The sequence below is a fragment of the Terrapene carolina genome, unplaced genomic scaffold (assembly GCF_002925995.2).
Source record: "Terrapene carolina triunguis isolate 2854851 unplaced genomic scaffold, T_m_triunguis-2.0 Scaffold112, whole genome shotgun sequence".
Lineage (NCBI taxonomy): Eukaryota > Metazoa > Chordata > Testudines > Emydidae > Terrapene > Terrapene triunguis.
The window spans coordinates 15,628,156-15,640,392 of record NW_020664463.1 but is presented as its reverse complement, the minus strand read 5'-3'; the positions used below and the strand labels follow the sequence as shown (position 1 = coordinate 15,640,392).

The following is a 12,237-nucleotide window of genomic DNA, read 5'->3' as shown; positions in this document are numbered from 1 at the left end:
GAGCTCTTCATAATCTTGAATGTATTCATCCTCACAACACCCCTGTGAACTGGGTCAATGGAATTATCCCCATTTTGCAGATTGGGAACTGAGATAAAGGGGCCAAGATCCACAAAGGTACTCAAGCACCTAAGACCCAGTTTTAGACTCCACTGCAATCCACAAAACTCCCACTCAACCCTGTAAGCACCTAAACTCACTTGGCACCTAAGTTTCTATCTCTGGGCACGTGTAGGGCAGCCCCGCTTTAGATGACCGGATGCCTAAGCCCCAGAGTGATCCACAAACTGGGAAAACCACTCTAGGCATTCGTCCATCTAACTTGTGTGCGGGGCCTGATCAGGTGGGCATGCGCAGCGATTGCTGGATCAGATCCCGTTAAAAATCCAGCTCCTAAAGGAGGCAAGGGAGGTGGCAATGGCCAGTTTTTAAATTTTTGCCCTGTGGTTACAGCACTCACCTGGGTTGTGGGAGACCCAGGTTCAATTCCCCCCTCTGCCTGAAGGGGACAGAGGTCTCCCAGCACTGAGGAGAGAGCTCTAACCCAGGGGTCGGCAACGTTTGGCACGCGGCTCGCCAAGGTAAGCACCTGGGCGGGCCGGGCCAGTTTATTTACCTGCTGACGCTGCAGGTTCGACCGATCGCGGCCCCCACTGGCTGCGGTTCACCGTCCCGGGCCAATGGGGGCGGCGGGAAGCCGCGGCCAGCACATCCCTCGCCCGTGCCTCTTCTCACCACCCCCATTGGCCCGGGACGGCGAACCGCGACAAGTGGGGGCCGCGATCGGCCGAACCTGCCGCGTCAGCAGGTAAATAAACTGGCCTGGCCCACCAGGGTGCTTACCCTGGCGAGCCGCATGCCAAACGTTGCCGACCGCTGCTCTAACCACTAAGCTAAAAGTATAACATGGACACAGCAAGCTCTTCCTCTGACTATTTTGTGCTGAGTGAAGCAGCTGCCTAACTCATTCTCACAAGAAATGATTTAGGTGCCTAAGCCACCTAATTCAAGGAGAGGGGTTTCCTGGCTGTGAATCACTACTAGAGATAGGCACCACCCTGCAGTCAGGAGCTAGGTGCCTCACTCTGTGAGAGGGTGGGGTTTAGAAAACACCCCTTGCCTTGGCATCTCCCATTAGCTAGTTTAGCAGCTCCTACCCACTATGCTGGCTTTTGTGGATTGTATTCCAAGGTGTACAGGGAGCCTTGGTGCATAATTCAGGCTTGTAGATCACAGTGTTATTCCTGTGATATTTTTTTAGGCGCCTAAAAGTTAGGTGTTGCAATGCTCAGGTTAATCAGTTCAACTGCTTTTGTGACACAACCAAAAGCTGGGTCCGGTTTGGAGACTATTTAGGGTTTTACATCAAATCCACATGAACTGCAATAGTTTTAGCTGAGATTTTTATTATTTTTCAATTTGTACTCTGATCCTTAAAACAAAACTTTGGGGGACAGTGTGGTTGGACCCCATGTGAACTGATTCGAAAGAAAGCATTTGCATGAAGGACCCTTGCATCAGGCAGCCAGGTTTTGCCCAGCTCCATTTATTTTGCTCTGGGCAAACCATTTCCTCCCCTGAACTGAGGCTTTTATGTCTGTTTTATAGTCCTGACAACACAAATGCCTTCAGCCCATCTAGCAAAGGTGAGAGGAGCTGAGGAGGATAGAGGCCCTGATCCTGATCAGCGTTGCCAAGTCTCTGGAGTTCCTAGATATTTGGTATTTTTCTGAAAGACCCAGATCCTGGAGTCATAGGTACTGGAACTAGGGGTGCTGCCGCACCCCTTGGCTTGAAGTAGTTTCCATCATATACAGGGTTTACAGTTTGGTTCAATGGCTCTTTGCACCCCCACTATACAAATTGTTTCAGCACCTCTCCCTGGAGTCCAGGGCCGGTGCCACCATTAAGGCAAACTAGGCAGTTGCCTAGGGTGCCAAGATTTAGGGGCACCAAAAAGCGGTGCCCCCAATTTTTTTTTACAGCATTCCTGGGCTGGGCTGCCGGTGCAGTGCGCTGACACGTGCAGCTCAGACTCCCTCTCCCAGAGCAGCGGCCGCTTCACTTCTCCCGCCTCCCAGGTTTGCGGTGCCAATCAGCTGTTTGGCGCTGCAAGCCTGGGAGGGGAGGAGAATTAGAGTTGGGGCGGCGTGCTCGGGGAGGAGGCGGAGCAGAGGTGAGCTGGGGTGGGGAGCTGCCGCACGGCTCCCCAAGGGGGGAGCTGCCACGGGGGGGCGCCTCAGGGCAGAGTGGGGGACGGGGAGCTGCCGCAGGGCTGGGGGGGGGGTACAAGGTGGAAGTTTCGCCTAGGGCGCAAAACTTCCTTGCACCGCCCCTGCTGGAGTCATGTTATTAGGTAAGATTGTGAGCTTGAGAGAGAGAGAGAGAGAGAGTTGGGGGAGGGGAAGGAGTAAGTTTTTAACTCTCATGGTTGCAGAGAAAAGCTGGAAGATGTGAACCCTGAAAGCTCAAAACCAGGAGGCAAATGAAAAGACCCCAGAAAGTGTTGCTGGTTTTTTTTTAATCTTATTCTTTATGCCAATCATTTTGAGCCTCATTCATGATTTGTGAGCAGGGGGCTGAGTAGCCCCATTGGGATCAATAAAACTAGTCAGTGGAGTCAAGCTAAGCACGGGAGTTTGTTTTCAAGCGTCCGGGATCACACAGACCTCAAAGTCACACCTCTCAGCCCGCCCCTGCCCTCCACAGCTCTGCCTCCTCCCTCCCGGACCCGGAGGCGCCTCCAGAGCCAGGAGACGTGAAAGCAAAGCTCCTTCCTTCGGCTGCTGCAGCTTCCCTGGGCAGCGCTGCCCGCTGCGAGGGACGTCTCTTGCCGGTAAGGGGGTCTGCAGAGAGCAGAGCGAGGGGGGATCTGGGCAGGCTGAGATGCAGGGGACCCTGAGCAGCTGCTACTCCTTGGGGCAGGAGAGAGAGATCCAGGTTGCAGCCAGTTCCTGATTGGCCAGGCATAGTACATTGGGGAGCCTGACCCTGAGCTGCTAAACTGAAAACAAGTTGCAAGTCATTTAGAACAGTGGTCTTGTTAATTGGTGCCTTAATCCTCTCCCCCTCCCTTTCCTGTCCCAGCAGCCGTTTCCTCTCCTTTCTGTGTGCACGTGTAATCTCCTTCCCTGCCCACCGGCTTTGAGTCAGGACTCGGGCTCCCTGAAAACGTAACAGCAAACACAGCTTCTTGTGACGCCCTAGGGATTATTGTGCCCCTCTGCCCCACCCACATATGCGGGATGGGGAACCTGTTTTTCCTGGCAGATGGCCGTGTAAGCAGCGCTGCTCCTCCTTCTGTGTAGTTATGTAGTTTTCAACGAGTTGCCCAGTTTGCTTAAAGGGGCAATGAGTGTTCCCTTAAACTAGGGACATAAAAAAAAATCTTGCTCCTTCTTTTGACGGGGCGGGACGGACACGTGGGGAGGGGAATGAGGTAGGGGAGGAGGAACTAACTGTTGTTTGTTTGTATACAGAGGCTACTTCCCATATCCCATATCCAAATAATTTAAAGTCTTTATGTTCATGAAAGAACATAAGAACGCCATACTGGGTCAGACCAAAGGTCCATCTAACCCAGTATCCTGTCTTCAGACAGTGGCCAATGCCAGGTGCTTCAGAGGGAATGAACAGAACAGGTAATCATCAAGTGATCCATCCCTGGTCGCCCATTCCCAGCTTCTGGCAAGAGAAACCGCCCCCCCCCCTTGCCCTCCTAGCTGATAGCCTATTCTCCATTAATTTATCTAGTTCTTTTTTGAGCCCCATTATAGTCTTGGCCTTCACAACATCCTCTGGCAAAAGAGTTCCACAGGTTAACCCTGCCTTGTGTGAAGAAATACTTTCTTTTGTTTGTTTTAAACCCACTGCCTATTAATTTCATTTGGTGACCCCTAATTCTGTTTTATGAGGTGTAAATAACACTTCTTTATTTACTTTCTCTACACCAGTCATGATTTTATAGACCTCTATCATATCCCCCCCTTAGTCATCCCTTTTCCAAGCTGAAAAGTCCCAGTCTTGTTACTCTCCTCATATGGAAGCTGTTTCATACCCCTAATCATTTTTGGTGCCCCTTTCTGAACCTTTTCCAATTCCAATATATCTTTTATGAGATGGGGTGACCACATCTGCACGTAGTATTCAAGGTGTGGGCGTGCCATGGGTTTATATAGAGGCAATATGATATTTTCTGTCTTATTAGCTATCCCTTTCTTAATGATTCCCAACATTTTGTTTGCTTTTTTGACTGCACATTGAGTGGATGATTTCAGAGAACTAATCACAATGACTCCAAGATGGCTTTCTTGAGTGAGAACAGCTAATGTAGACTCCATCATTTTATATGTATAGTTGGGATTATGCTTTCCAATGTACATTACTTTGCATTTATCAACATGGAAGTTCATCTGCTATCTTGTTGCCCAGTCATCTGCTTTTGTGAGTTTCCTATGTAACTCTTTGCAGTCTGCTTTGGACTTAACTATCTGGAGTAGTTTTGTATTATCTGCAATTTTTGCAACCTCACTGTTTATCCCTTTTTCCAGATCACTTATGAATATGTTGAATAGAACTGGGCCCAGTACAGACCTCTGGAGGACCCCACTATTTACCTCTCTCCATTCTCAAAATGATCATTTATTCCTACCCTTTGTTTTCTACCTTTTAAACAGTTACTGATCCATAAGAGGACCTTCCTGCTTATCCCATAACAGCTTACTTTGCTTAAGAGCCTTTGGTGAGGGACCTTGTCCAGGGCTATCCCAAGAGGGGTGCGGGGTCTGGGGCAAATCAGCCTGTATGGGGCCCCCCCTTAACATTTTTTTATACAGGTGAAATCTGGTTACAGGGAACTTCAAGGGAAGCTGCTGGCTACAGGTTAAATATTGATAGCGCCCAGCTGCATAATTATAATGTTATGTTATATTGTAGTTCTTTTTTATAATTATAATAAAGTTCATATAATTAAAAAAACATCACCGATCATGATCAGTGTTGCTCCACTTACATTCTGAAATCCACCTTCATCCTTGTGGTGGATGAAATCCTTGCAGCAAACTTACTTCCCAGGTGCATATGGTCTCACTTCCCTCAGTGGATTTTTTAAAAATGTAATTACATATTTGCAACACTGAGAGCCCATGTCTCGGGAACTGGGTCGCTCTTGGAGGGCCTATATGTGCCCTGGTGCTGGGGGACCGCAGGACCTTCCAGCATGGAGGAGGGGCTCTAAGATCTGTTTTCTCTGGGGCTGGGAGGGGGAGGGGAGATGAAAAAGCAGATGGATGGAGGACCCCAGTTCTGAGGGGTGATGGAGAGAGCAGAGTTGTGGGACCCCAGGTCCTGGTACTGCAGGGAGGGGGACCCCAAGGCTGGAGAGCTGAAAGCCAAGGAGGACCCTGAGGCAGGGGGGTGGCCCTAGCCTGGAGGTGGCATTGGAGGACCCCACCCAGCGCTGGGAGAGGGGAAAAAGAGCAGTGGAAGGGGGAGGTGTCGGGCTCTGGGGGGACACCAGTGCTGGGCGATGGGCGAGGGAGACTACTGGCTGGCACGCACCTGTGCTGGGGGCCCCCTGTGCTGGTGGAGGATCCTGCCGGAAAAGGGAAGGGTCCGTCTGAGGCGGAAGGGCAGGGGCAGGGTCAGCCAGCCCTGGCATTGGGGGGGGGGAGGGGGGGCACTAGGACCCTGCGGCAGCAGGCGACGCCGGGAGCCGGCAGAGCGGTCTGGGGCCAGGTTACTCGCTGCTGCAGAGACTGAGACTGAGCCCGGGGGGGGGGGCTGTGGGCAAGAAAAAGAAATAAACGCCCGGGCCAGTGACTGCGGGGCGTGGGTCTGGCCCCTGCTGCCGGCGCCAGGCCCCCCCACTAGGTCCCTCGGCTGCCCTGCTCCCCCCCCCCCCCCGAGCTCGGGGCCCGTGGCGGTTGCCCCGGTCCCTCCTATGGACAGGACGGCTCTGACCTTGTCAAAGGCTTTCTGAAAATCTAAGACACTATATCCACTGGCTCACCCTTGTCCACACGTTTGTTGACCCCCTCAAAGAATTGTAGTAGATTGATGAGGCATGATGTCCCTTTGCAAAAACCATGTTGAATCTTCCCCAACAAATCATGTTCATCTATGTGTCTGACAATTCTGTTCTTTACTGTAGTTTCAACCAGTTTGCCCAGTACTGAAGTTAGTCTAACTGGCCTGTAATTGCTGGGATCGCATCTGGAGCCTTTTTTTAAAAATTGGCGTCACATTAGCTATCCTCCAGTCTTAAGGTATAAGACTTAAGTATCCTGAGATCTGTATCCTTCTAATTACTAGACAGATACAGCACAGGCAGTAACATTACAAGCTTCTTCTGTGCTGTCCTGCCCATGGACCTGGAGGTCATTTAGTCTCCATGATCTATTCAAATCTTAGCCAGACTACGGAGAGTACCCGCAGCACTGCTAGATTTGATGGTACTTTTTGTGTTGTGGATGCATATCCATTTAAAAAGTTACTGAAACCACTATTTGCTTGACAAAACTGCCAGTGGGGTTGTGGTGGATATTCAGCTGAATATGAGCTCCCTGTATGATGCCATGGCCAAAAGGTCTAATGCAATCCTTGAACACATAAACGGGAATCTCGAGTAACAGTAGAGAGGTTATTTTCCTGCTATATCTGATGCTGGCACAACCATTGCTAGAATACTGTGTCTAATTCTGGTGTCCACAATTCAAGAAGATCTTGGTAAATTGGAGAGGGTTCAGAGAAGAGCCATGAAAATGATTAAAGGATTATAAAACCTGCCTTGTAATGATAGACACGCTGAGCTCAGTCTATTTACCTTAACAAAGAAAAAGTTAAGGTGTGACTTGATTACAGTCTGTAAGGACCTACATGGGAAACAAATATTTAATAATGGGCTCTTTAATCTAGAAGAGACAGGTATAACAATGTCTGGAAGCTAAACCTAGAGAAATTCAGAATGGAAACAAGGCATACATTTTAAACAATGAGAGTAATTAACCATTGGAACAACTTACCAAGAGTCGTGGTGGATTCTCCATCACTGACCATTTTAAAATCAAGACTGGATGTTTTTTGAAAAGACATGTTCTAGGAATTATTTTAAGGAAGTTTTGTGGCTTGTGTTATACAGGAGGTCAGATTAGATGATCACAGTGGTCCCTTCTGGCCTTGGAATCTATGAATCTATGTAACCATTTTTACTCTATTGATCCTCTAGGAGAGCTGAGCTGGAGCATGGTTATGTAAGGGGGGCTGTGTCTCTTAATAGCAATCCCCCAAATCACCTGTTTCCAGTGTTTGCACTGATCCTCTTTGTTGCCATTTTTATGTCCTTGGGTATCTTGGTTGAAAAAGTAGGGAAGAGGATTCCAATATGTATGTCCAGGGCTGATGTAGACTTCCTGTGTGATTGTGGACAAGTCCCTTATGCCTTCTCTGCCTCCGTTCCCCCTCTGTAAAATGGGGATAATAGCAGTTTGCTACCTTATAGGTATGTAATGAAAATACATTAAAGGTTGAGAGCCACTCAGATATTATGATGATAGGGGCCATATAAATACTCAGAGAGATTCTTGTGTGCTGTATTCACCACCCTTTTTCATTTGAAAAGTGTAGCAATGTTTTTAATTGGATGCCAAGTATGTTGGGAAGTAAGTAACTTTGCATCAAGTATGTAATATCAACTTTAAAAAAAATTACCTACATTTGCTACTTGTAGAAAAGGCTCTTAAAAGTTGTTGAAAACTTCACTTTGACTAAAAGAAGCCTTTCCTTATTTTTCCCCACAGATATGCATTCTTCTTAAAATGAGATTATCTTGAAGTTAAACACCAAGAAGTTCATCATTGTTTCTGACTCAAGAAGACTCAAGAAGAAGGCACCTAAGTAAAAATGTCCATCAGCATAACTTGGTGGTCTACTTGCACATTCCTAATCATGTGTTACGTGATACCTGGGCCATCCCTAAGTCAAGATTGCTCTCTAGAGAAGATGGAAAATGTTGTAATTGATATGATGCCATCTCTCTCAAAAGGCATCAGAGGGACTGAGCCAATATATACACCAACTCAGGAAGTTTGTATTAATGTTTGCTGCTTAGAAAAAAACATATCAGGTAAACTTATACTCCCTTGATTTCTGTTCTTCTCTATCATTGCTTATGACATGCTTGTAATTGGCTGGGATAGGATGAGCTGGTGTTAGCCCTTAAAGGGGAAGAACCAGGACATTCTGCATTTCCTTTCTTCTTTCAGCACTGAATGTGAATATTTCTCTCCTTTCATACCAAGACTAACAAGATATTGTGAATATTGGTCTGTTTTTCTTAACCTATTAGCCAATTAAATGAGACCTTAGTGATTAAGTCCTAGTAATGTGTATTAGTCTGAGCAATTATTGCATATATCTTGAATGTTAGGCATGCCCAATGGTTTTAAGCCCTTCCCCCTCGCCCTCACCATCCACTCCAAGACGTAGAAGCCATAACTTTGTGAGTCCAGTAGACAGAATAAAAAGAAACAATGGATTGTTTTATGTTACATTTGAGTAGCTACAAATAAAATGCTTACACTCTTCTAGGAACTTTGCTTTCCATCAAGACCTTAAAAGCAGAATGAACTGTAGCTGCAGATAGCAGCATCACAGTGTTAACAGTGAATCAAACAGCAGAAACAGTCATGAGGCTGTGGGGATGGTGAAATCTTCTCTCAGTCATTCAAAGAAATTAGGGGTTTTTCAAATTTATCGGATGCCTTTGAGCCAAAGGCTCATATGAAAAATGGTGTCCCAAGATCTGATATGAGGGCAACAGCAGCTTGGTAGGAATCCCAGCAGGTGGGTGAGGGGAGGCTTATCCTACTATTTCTGTTAGACCACGTTGGCACGTAGAAGGAGGGGCCACATCTTGCAGATTGGCTTTTGGCTTGTAGGTATCTAGTGATATATATTTATTAATCCCCATAACTATATTATTTCCTGCAGAATGTGATATGTTCATTCTTTCCCCTTCATACTGATCTGGAGGATTTTAGTCAAGCTAAGCAGAGCTTATTGCTATAAAAGAGGCAGTTACAACACTTCTTACTGCTAAAGTATATAATATATTATCCTTTTTTAGGAGACAGGCAATGTAATTTGATGATTTTTGATGCTCGAAGGATAAGCCAGCATCCAAACTGCTACTTGTTTTACTGCCCTAGTAAGGAAGCTTGTCCAATGAAACCAGCAAAAGGACTCGTCAGCTACAGGATAAATAGAGGTAAACAATACTAAAATCAACTGATCATTGACTTTGTTTATACTCATGTGCCTTACAGATATGTGTTTGCATTAGAGTTGGTCAGAAATGTTTTGATTTATCAGCAAAAAATTTAAAACGGAAAATGATCAGCTGAAAACTGAAAATTTCGTTTTGGAAATGCTACCATAGTGCCTCATGGGAGTTATAGTTTTGTGTGCCTTATACCCCCTTTTTTCTTTATGGACCTGGCTTCTCATGTGGACTGCATCTCCCATGATGCATCCTGATTGCCCCCCCCCCTTGTTAGACTTCAAAATCTTTTATATTCTTTCCCTCTTTAAAAAAACAAAACAAGCCCACCCTGTCATACCATGACAATGTGAGACATAATTAATATTAATGTGTCAAGAAATTATATCTCCTCTCTAATCTTTCATACGTATGCTTTCTGCTTAGACTGGAAGCTCTTTAGACCAGGGATTTATTCCTAAATAATACAGTTTGTGTGTGCTTAAAAAGCTTCTTCCATTTTGACACATTCTATGTGTTTCGGAGAAATTCCCTATGAGTATATTGAATATTACTGGAAGCAGTAGAAATTTAGCACCCTTGTAGCACTTTACATGTTTGAAGGAATCATATTGTGGTGGCTGAGGGGCATATAAATACCTAGTTATAGAAAGCACTGTACAAATATTAATCTTCATAACATCTCTGCAAGGTTAGTAAGTAAACAAAAGTAGTAATATTCCTCTTTTTTCAGGTAGAGAAACTGAAGCAGAGCTGCAAAGTGACTTATCCAAGGCCAAACTGCATGTCAGTAGCAAGGTTGAGAGAAGACTTAGAACTCAGGAATTTCTTGTCGTCTCTAATGTGCTGTGCACTTTTTGGTGCTAATACATTAGCTATACTAAGGTCAGCTATTAAGATGTAGCAAGCTTACCAAAATATATTTTGCAGTGTAGTGGTAGCCATGTCAGTTCCAGCATATTAGAGAGACAAGGTGGTTGAGGTAATGAAGAAGAGCTCTGTGTAGCTCGAATGCTTGGTTCTTTCACTGACAGAATTTGGTCCATTAAAAGATACCTCACACACCTTGTCTCTCAAAATATACTTCTATGCTGGCACCTTATCTGACTGAACTCTTCAAATAACAAATTGACAATTAGACTGTCCTCTCGCAAGGGAGTTTATGTAGTGGTTTCAGTATGGCTCACTTTGCAGAGAACACAAGGTTTTTTTTAATATACTGGAGTTTTTCCTATCTCTCAGATATTTCCCAAAGGCTGAGCTTACTGAAGAGGTAACTTTCTCCTGGGAAGGAATTGGTTGGTGAGGGAAAGCATGCTGTCTAGCAGGGTCATCCACATAACTTTTTCAGAAACTGTTAGGGTGCATTTGCTGTGATAACACCAGGAAACCAGGGCAAGGGAAGGAACAAATGGCTTAAACTCCTAGGGTGCAAAAACAGAAGAGTCAAAGTAATTAATTTATCTAACTTTTATCACACTTCTCCCACTCTTTTCTCCCCCAGGAGTATGTAGAGGATTGAAAGAGGGAAGAAAACATGTGACTGTGCTGGGCTCTTGATCTGCCAAAGTGCAATTGCTGAGTTATACTCATTGTTTTCAATTGTGCTGTTTTTCTGGCTCCTGTTCATATTGAATTATGGAAATGATGTGTGTGAGCTCATTTACCTTAAGCCTACATTGCTGATAAGCTTTTCAAAGGTAGTTACCAAGAAGCCTAGCCCACTTCTTGTGACAAACCTTTTAAGTTTGTTTTTTCAGATAGAAATGTGCACAAGGTTACAGTTATTAGTGATAAAGAAAAATACTCAAATATTGGAGCAGTTTTATTCAGTGCAAACTTGATTTTTCCAGCTCAACCACCACAGAACCAATTCATGATTCAGGAGATGTTTTATCTTCTGTTTCCAGCCACAGAAGCTATTGCTGAAAAACTACTTGGGGTTTCTGCTCTGCCTCTCACACTTTCATTTGGAACATAGACAACATTCTCCATATAAATAACCAACCATGATATTGGTGGATATCTACTGAGAATACCCATAGAATCCTATTAGACATTTCCTTTAAGAGTGGATGACCTCTAGGAGATGACATCCAAGGTAGTTTAGCATATGGACTATTTGAGAATGGTCCTGTAGAATACTCTTCTTTTATATTTTTTAAATAGTGGTTTGTGTACTGCTTTATCTGTCTTCCTTCAATAGCAAGATTATCTATTCTATTATAATGCCACTAGTGTGCCTAGCACTTGACAATTTCTTAAGAAGACAAGGTCCCTGCAGTAGGGAGCTTACAATCTAAAATTAAAATGAGGAAATAAAGCTGACATTTTTTTTAACCTCAAAAATATAGGGTGTGAGTAGTCAGACTCTGGCTGCAATAACGGTCTGCTTTCTGATAGTACATCCATGAGTGTTCAGGTACATCTGTTGGCTTTGTGGAAGAAGGTGAGAAGATTCATGTAGGGTGATGAGATCCTTCTTTGTCCCCCAACCAAACTGTTTCCCACAGCATAAATTACACACACACTGCAGTTTTCTGACTGTTATTTGAGGGAGTGAATTTGGTAATCTGCAGGTTGCACAACCCAATTTACATGAATACTGTATCAGTCATTGCTCTACTTTGGGTGCTTGTCTAAAAGCATGGCTTCTACAAGTGGGGTTCAGTCCCACACTCCTTTGTTTAGAATGAGAAAGGAATGGTGGTTTAGCTGACCACATCTCCTGTATTGTTGGGCAAATTCCTTGTCTCAGAGGTAATGCACTAGGAACTGAGGAAACTGTTGGTATTTTGACCATCTAGATTTTGACCTTTGAGTTTGTGGTGCACATTAAATAATAAAATATCAAATCATGTAGATTTCCCTTTCTAACTACAGAAAAATCAATAACTTGTTCTTGGAAGACTCTGTTTTTTTTTTTTTTTTTTTTTTTTTTTTTTTTTTTTTTTTTTTTT

General features: G+C 44.8%; 1 protein-coding gene across 1 annotated transcript in view; it reads left to right on the top strand.

Annotated features, from left to right (window-relative positions):
- The first annotated feature begins 2,757 nt into the window (after positions 1-2,757).
- Positions 2,758-12,237, top strand: part of MANSC1 (MANSC domain containing 1) — a 12,968-nt gene continuing 3,488 nt past the window's right edge. The window contains exons 1-3 of the mRNA XM_024202811.2: positions 2,758-2,836; positions 7,797-8,122; positions 9,125-9,265. Of these exons, the coding sequence (XP_024058579.1) occupies positions 7,900-8,122; positions 9,125-9,265 (364 nt within the window). The 5' untranslated portion in view covers positions 2,758-2,836; positions 7,797-7,899. The remainder of the gene's footprint in view (positions 2,837-7,796; positions 8,123-9,124; positions 9,266-12,237) is intronic.